Source organism: Gobio gobio (genome assembly GCF_949357685.1).
Source record: "Gobio gobio genome assembly, chromosome: 23".
Lineage (NCBI taxonomy): Eukaryota > Metazoa > Chordata > Actinopteri > Cypriniformes > Gobionidae > Gobio > Gobio gobio.
Window position 1 is genome coordinate 43,711,529 of NC_137119.1, and position 12,500 is coordinate 43,724,028.

At 44.1% G+C, this 12,500-nt stretch overlaps 1 protein-coding gene across 1 annotated transcript in view; it reads right to left on the reverse strand.

Moving 5' to 3' along the window:
- sspo (SCO-spondin) overlaps window positions 1-12,500 on the reverse strand; it is a gene marked incomplete at both ends in the record, with an annotated part of 194,732 nt that overhangs the window by 51,587 nt on the left and 130,645 nt on the right. Inside the window, 11 exon segments of the mRNA XM_079806852.1 lie at window positions 11-57; window positions 140-292; window positions 376-619; window positions 3,170-3,304; window positions 4,497-4,664; window positions 5,893-6,102; window positions 9,302-9,466; window positions 11,122-11,157; window positions 11,243-11,463; window positions 12,078-12,223; window positions 12,428-12,500. The exon segment at window positions 12,428-12,500 is cut by the window's right edge and continues 94 nt beyond it. Coding sequence (XP_079662978.1) covers window positions 11-57; window positions 140-292; window positions 376-619; window positions 3,170-3,304; window positions 4,497-4,664; window positions 5,893-6,102; window positions 9,302-9,466; window positions 11,122-11,157; window positions 11,243-11,463; window positions 12,078-12,223; window positions 12,428-12,500 — 1,598 coding nt within the window.

Sequence of the window (12,500 nt, forward strand, 5' to 3'; positions counted from 1 at the left end):
ACACACACACCTCTACAGTCGATATCTTGGCAGTGTTCTCCTTCAGGGATGCAGGTGCTGGAAACACACACACCGGTTCTCAATGTCCATTCACTGCCATGATTATCAAAGAGTGTTGCGTTAGCATGACGTCTCTCACCATTGTTTACACTCCCCTTCTGCCCAGGTGTCTCCGACGGACCGCTCCTGCTGCTCATGGACACACAGTGGAGGACAGCGGCCGGGGTCACATGACCTGTGCTGGACTTCCTCAAACTGGCAGTTCACACCATCATCCTCCGGGACCAGAGACCTGGGGGACACAGAGGCATGAAGATTCATCATGGAGGATGATTGGGACTGAGGATGGTTCTGGAGGCAGAGGGTGAAGGGCACCTGAAGCGTGTGCGTCGCCCCGGGCCGCAGGTGGAGCTGCAGGAGGCCCAGGTGGACCAGGAGCTCCAGGTGCAGCTGCTCTCTCCAGCACAGGTGTGGGTGGTGCAGGTGAGCTCTCCATCTGCACAGCTGCAGTTATTACAGTCCACCTGATGAGTGCTGCCTGCCGCCCAGCTCTGACCCCACGCGTCCAGACAATCACACTGCCACACCTGAACACACATGCCATCCTGCTGCAGCTGCCCTACACACACACACACACACAACGCAAACCGTTTATCCTCTCAAAACACTACTGTATACTGACAGAAAATACGGGTGTGTGACATTTACCCCCACCAACACTCAGTGTCAGTTGCAGTGATTGTGTAGTGGTTGTGTAGTGATTGTGTAGTGGTTGTGTAGTGATTGTGTAGTGGTTGTGTAGTGATTGTGTATTTAGTGAGTGTCAGTAGCAGTAATTGTGTAGTGATTGTGTAGTGATTGTGCAGTGATTGTGCAGTGATTGTGTAGTGGTTGTGTAGTGATGGTGTAGTGATTGTGTAGTGATTGTGTAGTGGTTGTGTAGTGATTGTGTATTGATTGTGTAGTGATTGTGTAGTGGTTGTGAAGTGATTGTGCAGTGATTGTGTAGTGATTGTGCAATGGTTGTGTAGTGATTGTGTAGTGATTGTGCAGTGATTGTGTAGTGATTGTGTATTGATTTTGTAGTGGTTGTGTAGTGATGGTGTAGTGATTGTGTAGTGATTGTGCAGTGATTGTGCAGTGATTGTGTAGTTATTGTGTAGTGGTTGTGTAGTGATTGTGTAGTGATTGTGCAGTGATTGAGTAGTGATGGTGTAGTGATTGTGTAGTGATGGTGTAGTGGTTGTGTAGTGATGGTGTAGTGATTGTGTAGTGATTGTGTAGTGGTTGTGTAGTGATGGTGTAGTGATTGTGTAGTGATTGTGTACTGATTGTGCAGTGGTTGTGTAGTGATTGTGTAGTGGTTGTGTAGTGATGGTGTAGTGATTGTGTAGTGGTTGTGTAGTGATGGTGTAGTGATTGTGTAGTGGTTGTGTAGTGATTGTGTAGTGATTGTGTAGTGATTGTGTAGTGATGGTGTAGTGATTGTGTAGTGGTTGTGTAGTGATGGTGTAGTGGTTGTGTAGTGGTTGTGTAGTGGTTGTGTAGTGATGGTGTAGTGGTTGTGTAGTGATGGTGTAGTGATTGTGTAGTGATTGTGTAGTGGTTGTGTAGTGATGGTGTAGTGATTGTGTAGTGATTGTGTAGTGATTGTGCAGTGGTTGTGTAGTGATTGTGTAGTGGTTGTGTAGTGATTGTGTAGTGATGGTGTAGTGATTGTGTAGTGGTTGTGTAGTGATGGTGTAGTGGTTGTGTAGTGATGGTGTAGTGATTGTGTAGTGGTTGTGTAGTGATGGTGTAGTGATTGTGTAGTGGTTGTGTAGTGATGGTGTAGTGATGGTGTAGTGATGGTGTAGTGGTTGTGTAGTGGTTGTGTAGTGATGGTGTAGTGATTGTGTAGTGATTGTGTAGTGATTGTGCAGTGGTTGTGTAGTGATTGTGTAGTGGTTGTGTAGTGATGGTGTAGTGATTGTGTAGTGGTTGTGTAGTGATTGTGCAGTGATTGTGTAGTGATTGTGTAGTGGTTGTGTAGTGGTTGTGTAGTGATTGTGTAGTGATTGTGTAGTGATGGTGTAGTGATGGTGTAGTGATTGTGTAGTGATGGTGTAGTGATGGTGTAGTGATTGTGCAGTGATTGTGCAGTGATTGTGCAGTGATTGTGTAGTGATGGTGTAGTGATTGTGCAGTGATTGTGTAGTGGTTGTGTAGTGATGGTGTAGTGATTGTGCAGTGATTGTGCAGTGATTGTGCAGTGATTGTGTAGTGGTTGTGTAGTGATTGTGCAGTGATTGTGTAGTGATTGTGCAGTGATTGTGTAGTGATTGTGCAGTGATTGTGTAGTGATTGTGCAGTGATTGTGTAGTGATTGTGTAGTGATTGTGCAGTGATTGTGTAGTGATTGTGTAGTGATGGTGTAGTGATTGTGTAGTGATTGTGCAGTGATTGTGCAGTGATTGTGCAGTGATTGTGCAGTGATTGTGTAGTGATTGTGTAGTGGTTGTGTAGTGATTGTGCAGTGATTGTGTAGTGGTTGTGTAGTGATTGTGCAGTGATTGTGTAGTGATTGTGCAGTGATTGTGTAGTGGTTGTGTAGTGATTGTGCAGTGATTGTGTAGTGATTGTGTAGTGGTTGTGTAGTGATTGTGCAGTGATTGTGTAGTGATTGTGCAGTGATTGTGCAGTGATTGTGCAGTGATTGTGCAGTGATTGTGTAGTGATTGTGTAGTGGTTGTGTAGTGATTGTGCAGTGATTGTGTAGTGGTTGTGTAGTGATTGTGCAGTGATTGTGTAGTGATTGTGCAGTGATTGTGTAGTGGTTGTGTAGTGATTGTGCAGTGATTGTGTAGTGATTGTGTAGTGGTTGTGTAGTGATTGTGCAGTGATTGTGCAGTGATTGTGCAGTGATTGTGTAGTGGTTGTGTAGTGATGGTGTAGTGATTGTGTAGTGATTGTGCAGTGATTGTGTAGTGATTGTGCAGTGATTGTGTAGTGATTGTGTAGTGATTGTGCAGTGATTGTGTAGTGGTTGTGTAGTGATGGTGTAGTGATTGTGTAGTGATGGTGTAGTGATTGTGTAGTGATGGTGTAGTGATTGTGTAGTGATTGTGTAGTGATTGTGTAGTGATTGTGTAGTAGTTGTGCAGTGGTTGTGTATTATGGGATGGCTCACCCCGTGGGCATCTGCAGCCCGGCTGACACTCGCTGCTGGTCTGGCACTGGAGGCCCTGCTGCTGGTCAGAGCAGCGCTGTGGACACTCATTCGCACAGGACACAAACTCCTGCCCCGGAGGACAGCCGGCCTCATCTGTGCAGGAACACACACATTCAGATCAACCCACTGGATCATATTTAATACGCAGGCCTCTATGATCAAACACACAATCTCCTCCAGTCCTTCTGTCGTCTGAGCGGCAGTCTTCTAGTAGAATTGTACAAACAACCTTCAATAACATTGATATTGTTATTAATATTTCAAGATGAACTCTCACTGGTTTACGTGATTATCCAGACATAATTCTTCATGAATATTAAATATGATCATCAGGCTTTATGCATCTTTCTAATGCATTGATCATAAAACTAAGCATTTACATATCATCTTACTATGGCATATTATTGGCAGATATTGATATTTGTATGCATATTATGTCAGTATCTGTTATAAAGATCTCATTGATTTACATGACAAGCATCAGAATTTCATATAAATCTCAGCATTTGCACCAAGTTGCATATTTTTGCTCAGTTTGAGCCTCTGAATAACATCAAGAGTGCAAAACAGACAAAAAAACTCTCACACACACTTATACACACAAAAACACACGCACACACAAATGAACGCCTGCCATTCCAAAAGTTAATTGTGTTTTTTTGTCTGTTTTGCACTCTTGATGTTTTAGATCTTCACTGTTGAGTCTTTTTTTCTGCATTCTGGCTGATTTGTAGATTGTATGCACAAAAAAACTCTGTATTTTCATATTTTTGTTAATTTCCCGTTCATTTCCTATGGGGGTCATTTTTGACCCGAAGGTCCTGAGTGTGACTATTATTTTTTTACGACCAGTTAGACTTTTCAAATCCTGTCCCCATTTTTTTGGGGTGTTCATATACCAAGTACCAATAAAGTCACCAAGTTTCAGACCATTCCGATGAAGCAAATGCTTTGGGTCATTTTTGACCCAGAGAACCCCAGAGGGTTAAATTAAGTTGTGACAAAATTAGATATGTTTAAGTAAAGTGAACAGAATTGTCATATCTATGAAGGGCCTGAATCATTATTTTGAGTGTGTGGATGATTCATCAGAGCATAGTATTTAAAAAAACAGTTTTAATAATCTTTCCTCTGAGTGTAATAGCTTCCTCGCCCTCTGAGACGCCTTCTCTTCACCTGATGTGTGTAATATTAACCAGTAATATCAAATCCTGACGGATCAACTCATGTTTAATATCCAGAAGGTGTTGATGTTGATCATGTTCAGGTCCACCTGATGTCGTACCGCAGGGTTTGGTGTTGCAGGGCTTGACCTGGTTCTTCTCTCCGCTGCACTTGCGTCCTCCGTTTTTGGGTGGAGGACTGGAGCAGGAGCGGGTCCTGATGGAGCGACCCCCACCACAGGCTTTATCACAGCGGGACCAGGAGCTCCAGCGAGACCAGCCTCCGTCCACTGAACACAACACACACACACACACACTCACTGTACACATCACACCAGCGCTCATACAGCTGAGCATGACATCACGCGTCTCAGATATCACTCTAGATATTGTTTTAAGGGTGTGTTAATATTTTCACTGGAGAATTCAATATTTAAAAATATACTATAATATAAAATCAGTGCTGTCATATCGATTAATCGCACCTAACATATATATATATACACACACACACACACACACACACACACACACACACACACACACACACACACACACACACACACACACACACACACACACACACACACACACACACACACACACACAGACATACAGTATACACACACACACACACACACACACACACAGACATACAGTATATATATATATATATATATATATATATATATATATATATATATATATATATATATATATATATATATATATATATATATATATACACACACACACACACACACACACACACACAGACATACAGTATACACACACACACACACACACACACACACACACACACACACACACACACACACACACACACACACACACACACACACACACACACACACACACACACACACACACACACACACACACACACACACACACACACACACACAGACATACAGTATATATATATATATACACACACACACACACACACACACACACACACAGACATACAGTATACACACACACACACACACACACACACACACACACACACACACACACACACACACACACACACACACACACACACACACACACACACACACACACACACACACACAGACATACAGTATATATATATATATATATATACACACACACACACAGACATACAGTATACACACACACACACAGACATACAGTATATAGATACACACTCATTTGTCGGCCGAAAGTTTACTTGATAAAGTTTTAAATAAGGATATTTTTCTTACACAAACGCGTTGATTCGCTTCAGAAGGCCTTTATTAACACCCCAGAGCCGCTGGAGCAGTTATATGACGGACAGATGCACTTTTTATTGACTTCAAAAACAGAGCAACTATGAATCAAATTCTAATGCTTGGATTAGCCTGGACTTTTGTAATATAACTCAGATTTTATTCGTCTGAAAGATTGTCATACACACCTTGGATGACTTGACGGTGAGTAAATGATGGGCTAATGTTCATTTTTGGGTGAATTATGCCTTTAACTCACCGCGGCAGGCCCGAATGCTGCAGAAGCGGTTCTCCACGTTTCCGCCCAGGATGTCCTGACACCAGGAGCCGTTGACCCCCGGGGCGAGGAAGGTCCGGAGCCGCTGCTGTTGCCCGACGCCGCAGGAGCGAGAGCAGGAGCTCCACTCGCCCCACTTCATCCAGGAGCAGTTCCTGTGCGCACACTCAGGGTCCTGACACACACCACCATCTGACAGACAAAACACACACAACTACACCATCAAAACCAGGACACAAGCAGAACTCGCTGTGCACTTTAATACTCTGATGATGTGCTGGTGTCTCATTATTATTCATGACAGCATGTGGTGCTTTCCAGTCAGACTCTGTGAGATCGCGTCATAGATGAGAGGCGTTCATGGGTCGCAGGTGTGTGTCCGTGGGGTAATGCTGCGTTCACACCAAACGCGAATAGAGTGTCAAAATTATGGCAAGCCAAAGTGTTCATATATGCTTGGACGGGCGTCTGATTGAACACTCACACATCAAAAGCGTGCGATTTGACAGCAAAACGCGCGTCCTCGACACGTGATTTACCATAAAAACGCGCGTTTTTAACGGCGCTTTGGGGTCACAGAAAACGCGCATTTCTGACGCGTGTTTTTATATCAAAGCGCGCGTCCTTGATGCGTAATTCCGTTTTCCGTGACCCCAAAGCGCACGTTTAATCACGCGTCAAGGACGCGTGTTTTGCTGTCAAATCGCACGCTTTTGACGTGTCAGTGTGCAATCAGACGCCCGTCCAAGCGTATATGAACACTTTGGCTTGCCATACAAAATCGCGTCTACCGCGTCCACTTGGACACTTGAACATTTTGAATCCATTCTCGTGTCCACAGCGAATTGGACGCACGTATAAATCGAGCGTTTGAAGAGAAATAGATGCGCGTTCAAGGCGAAATATGTCATAGAACACCACTCTGCCTCTTTTCATTTTCATTAAAAATATAGATTAAACATTTATAGCCACACAAATGTGGTCCAGGCAACTCCTACATTATCTTCAATGCATGTATATTTAAATATCCTAAAAAATAAAGTTATGAAAGTCAAAACGATTTGGCAGACAACAAATGATGATTCATGAGAGCAAAGATTGGCCGTTAGATCCACATAAGACGAGCCACTACAGGCCATCAGAGCAGCGGCAGACGGCAGAAGGACTGGCAGAGGAAAGGAGCGCCCACTGATCGCCTGGATCTCACAACTCCACAAACGCAAGATTATTTTTTTAAAATAGGCGCTTATAAACAAACCACAGATTTGAGCTTTAAACAACTACATTCTCACCTGAAAAAGTATTGTGACACACTAGTAGTATTTTTTAATTATGCAGGGTTTCTCATCACTTCACCTCGTGACAGCAGCGAGCAGGCTCCTGATTGGTTAACGCGGCGCAAATTGACAAAATTCAGATTTTTCAACTCGGGCGTCAGACGCGAATTCGCTTCAAACGCGTGAATGCACAAAAAAAGCACCACTCACGCATAACGCACTTATCGCGCAAGACGCTCAATTTGTGTCCGATTTGCGTCATTCGCGCGAACTGGAAGAACGAATGAGGCGGAATCGCGTCCATCACGCTGCGCGAAACGCGTCTATCGCGCCGACACCGCTAGACTACTTTTACTAAACTACCGACACAACTGTTTGTGTGTAGCAAGCATTTTTCTTGAGAAGTGAATGTGTTTTGTAATTTAAAAGCCTTGATAATGGTCATATCAGCTGATAATGCGCGATTAGCGGCGTCATGTTAGTTCGCACTGCAGTTTCAGAGAATTACAACATGTCAATTCATCCACTTCTCCCGAGACACATGAAAGTAAGTGACCGGTGAGGAATAGAGAAAACTTTATAGTTACTTACACAATCAGGGCTCGACATTAAGCCGGTTCACATGCAAGTAAATCTGTCATTCACTTATCCGAGTAAAAAATGTGCTTGTCCGGAAATGTTTATTTTTTTTGTGTTGTAAATATAATTTATTCTGAAGCAGTATTCTCACCAGTGTTCAATAAGCTTTGACATATTTAAATCTGCATATTTGTGATATTTTTACCTTTTATAAAGGGAATTGTTGTCCATAATGTTATTAAATATAGGATATGCTTCAGCTTTCATTTTTTTTTATTTTTTTATTTGATCTATAAATTAAATTAGAATAAGACACTATAGGGCTGTTACCAATCAAATTAAATAATTGACACAAAAAAAAAAATACAACTGCATTAAATAATGTTATGAGATTGTTTTAAGTATGTTTGAATATACAAATAAGAAATGTTGGAAAGATGAATCTAAGCCACCAGTAGGTGGCGCTGTGAGCATCTGAATGAGTGAGTAATTGAGTCGATTCATTTAAACGATTCATTCAAACAGATGATTCATTCAAGAATGAGGCAGTGGTTTATGAACAGATCGTTGAATCTTTGATTCAACCAATTCATTCAAACACTGAATCACTCAGTAACACACACACTGTTGCTGTGAGATGCGTTATGGTTCTGCTGTGATCTTTGTTTGGAATTATTTTCACTGCTGAAATCGAACAAAAACAGTCCATATTGCATCGAAAATGTAAGTGACTTAATGTTAATAATAGTTTATGGATATGTCATATAAAATCAGTGTCATTTCAGTCGTGATGGTATTCAGGAAAACAGCACTCTTGCTCGTGTGATGTTGCTTTACTGTAGGCTATCATATGTTATAAATATAAAAACTCCACACTTTGTAATGTTAACCGTGTGTGTGTTAAGTGAGTTTCTCTGTGTGAGCGGCGGTCGCTGCTCGAGCGTCAACAGCTCAACATTACCATAAGTTCATTATACATTATATTTTATTATCCACTATCGATCGCCACTTACACTAATGCAAAATCATTCTTGCATTTTGTTGATTCCCTAGTTATTTTTGTTTATGATGTTTTAATCAACTTGTCCAGTCGGTAACATTTTATTTAACAGTGTCCTTGCTACATATGTTACATGTACTTAACATAGTTATAATAGCAAATTATGCATAATTACATGCAACTAACCCTCAACCAAACATGTAGTTCATCAATATTACTCAGTACTTAAATATATAATCACACTCTAACAACGACACCTACATAAATAAGATGTAACCAATTTATGTAGCAGGGCATTCAGTTACTTGTATTTCAGTGGACTTTAACTTTACCAGCTGAAATTTTTTTTTTTTTTATGCAATTGGATTAAAAATAAAAAAAATACTATTAAAGATTATAAGTGGATGTCACTTCCTGAATTAAACTCAAAGGTGTTGTGAACGGGTAAACGTAAGTATTCGGCCGAATGCACTACACACTGCTGCTTCTTTAGGAGATGGTAGAAAGATTGAGATGAATATGAGGTGAGGTGTACCGGGACACTGAGGCAGATTGCACACTCTCTCCTGATGGCTCTCTCCAGAGCAGCGATCACGAACACACTCCCTCGTCCGGAACTTCAGAGCGGGAGAAGCCGGATCGCTGCAGGTTCGGGAACATGAACTCCACATCGTCCACTGGGAGAACCCGGCATCCTCATCTACAGACAGACACAAGCATATTATAAGATTTGATGAACAGTATACACACCGACTATTGTGTTGGTCCCCCTGACCCGTCGAGACATGGCCTCCTCTAGACCCCTGAAGGTGTGCTGTATATCCTTTAAGTTCTGTAAGTTGTGGGGTTGGGCCTCCATGGATCGGACTTGCCGACTTGCCTTCTTCCCATAGTGCACCTGGTGCCATGTGTTCCCCAGGTGAGCCACACACACACACCCGGCCATCCACTGATGTAGAAGAACACGTGATCATCAGGCCAGGCCGCCTTCTTCCATTGCTCCGTGGTCCAGTTCTGATGCTCACGGGCCACTGTTGGTGCTTTGGGCGGGGTCAGGGGTCAGCATGGGCACCGGTCAGCGGCTGTGCCGCCCCATACACAACAAACTGAGATGCTCTGTGTATTCTGAGCCCTTTCTATCAGAACCAGCATTAACTTCTTGAGCAGTTTGAGCTCCAGTAGCTTGTCTGTTTGATCGGACCACACGGGCATCAATGAGCCTCAGGCCGCCCATTACCCTGTGGCCGGTTCTCCACTGGTCCTCCATGACCCTGTGGCCGGTTCTCCACTGGTCCTCCATGACCCTGTGGCCGGTTCTCCACTGGTCCTCCATGACCCTGTGGCCGGTTCTCCACTGGTCCTTCATGACCCTGTGGCCGGTTCTCCACTGGTCCTTCATGACCCTGTGGCCGGTTCTCCACTGGTCCTCCATGACCCTGTGGCCGGTTCTCCACTGGTCCTTCATGACCCTGTGGCCGGTTCTCCACTGGTCCTTCATGACCCTGTGGCCGGTTCTCCACTGGTCCTCCATGACCCTGTGGCCGGTTCTCCACTGGTCCTCCATGACCCTGTGGCCGGTTCTCCACTGGTCCTCCATGACCCTGTGGCCGGTTCTCCACTGGTCCTTCATGACCCTGTGGCCGGTTCTCCACTGGTCCTTCATGACCCTGTGGCCGGTTCTCCACTGGTCCTCCATGACCCTGTGGCCGGTTCTCCACTGGTCCTTCATGACCCTGTGGCCGGTTCTCCACTGGTCCTTCATGACCCTGTGGCCGGTTCTCCACTGGTCCTCCATGACCCTGTGGCCGGTTCTCCACTGGTCCTCCATGACCCTGTGGCCGGTTCTCCACTGGTCCTCCATGACCCTGTGGCCGGTTCTCCACTGGTCCTCCATGACCCTGTGGCCGGTTCTCCACTGGTCCTTCATGACCCTGTGGCCGGTTCTCCACTGGTCCTCCATGACCCTGTGGCCGGTTCTCCACTGGTCCTCCATGACCCTGTGGCCGGTTCTCCACTGGTCCTCCATGACCCTGTGGCCGGTTCTCCACTGGTCCTCCACTTTTGATAGAGACTGACCACTGCAGACCAGGAACACCCCATAAGAGCTGCAGTTCTGGAGATGCTCTGACCCATCACAATCTGGCCCTTGTCAAACTCGCTCAAATCCTTACGCTTGCCCATTTTTCCTGCTTCTAACACATCAACTCTGAGGACAAAATGTTCACTTGCTGCCTAATATACCCCACCCACTAACAGGATATCATCAGTGTTATTCACTTCACCTGTCATAATGTTATGCTTGGTCGGTGTATATATATATATTATTGCATAAAATAAATAAATACCAGTCATTACCTGGTAAAGATGGCTCCTCTGTCGGAACTGTTACCACTGTAAAGACAGTAAAGAACTGAATTATGAAGTAATAAATAACAATAGAGTAATATAATCATGCAAATTTGATTTGAGTATTTACGTGGGCAGTCGGGGGTCTGGCAGTAGGCGGTGTCCAGCAGGGGCCCTTCGCAGCCTCGGCCCCCGTGAGCAGGACTGGGCTGGGTACAGCTTCTGCTGCGACTCTTCTGGCCAAGACCCCCACAGCTGAGGGAACAGGGACCCCAGGGGCCCCAAGCAGACAGACCTCCGTCACGGGGACACGGGGCCAGAGAGCAGTTCCACAGTCCGTGTTCACACGAGCTTCAGAAGACACACAAAGATATTCAGACTGGTCTCATTGCCAAAATGTACCTCTGGCAACGTTTTTGCAAACCCCAAAATGCGTACCAATATGTACATATCACTGCAGTTTCAAAGTGAAAAGATTCGTTTTTTTCCGGAACAGATGAGCGTCAATCTGACGTTTTGTGACATTGTTTTTTTAACGTACACCTGCACTAAACCCTAAACCTACCCGATAGTGTTAACAAAAGCAAATGTAACAAAATACAATAGTAACCATGTCATTTTAGCTTGTGTGATCTCATCTTCGAGCTCTTTTATCATGACTTGTCTTTCACGGGATTCGTACCTGAGCTTTCAGTACAAATCTGTACCAGTTGAGCTACTGAGCAAGCTTGTTGTATAAGAAAAGCCGAGCATATGGAGCTGGTTAAGTGACGCAAACTCCAAAATGTATTCATTCACATGGTGCAAAAAAAACGAATGCTTGCTGTTTTACTGCCTCTAGTGTTCATTTCACTTTGAAACTGCAGAGATATGTACATATTGGTACGTATTTTGGGGGTTGCAGCTATTACTGAAAACAGAAAGTTATGAATTAAAAACGACATGTGGATGTGATTTGCTGTTACCAGGAACTGCACTCATGCATCAGCTCCTCTCCAGACATGAGCTCTGATCCGACGGTGATGTTCTGGAGGTCAGGGGTCAACTCAGGGGTCACAGACACGCTTTGTAAAGAGGTCAGGAAGTCAGTGTCCACCAGACATGGACATTCCTACATACACATGATTAAAGGGAATCTGAATTATTATTCATTGAATATTTAAATGACCATGGCCTAAACTGTTGATGTCCCGAGAGTCGTTCACGTTCTCACAATATTGCATCGTCAGGATGTATAAAAATACCAACACTGGTTTTTCCTCGCATTTGGCGAGTGTTAATTGTAGACCCTGTGTATAATATGACTGTAGCTCACAGGAAGGCAGGATCCGTTGTGCTGGAAGGTGTTGGGTGGACAGTGACAGCCCTCCTCACAGCCCTCAGAGTAA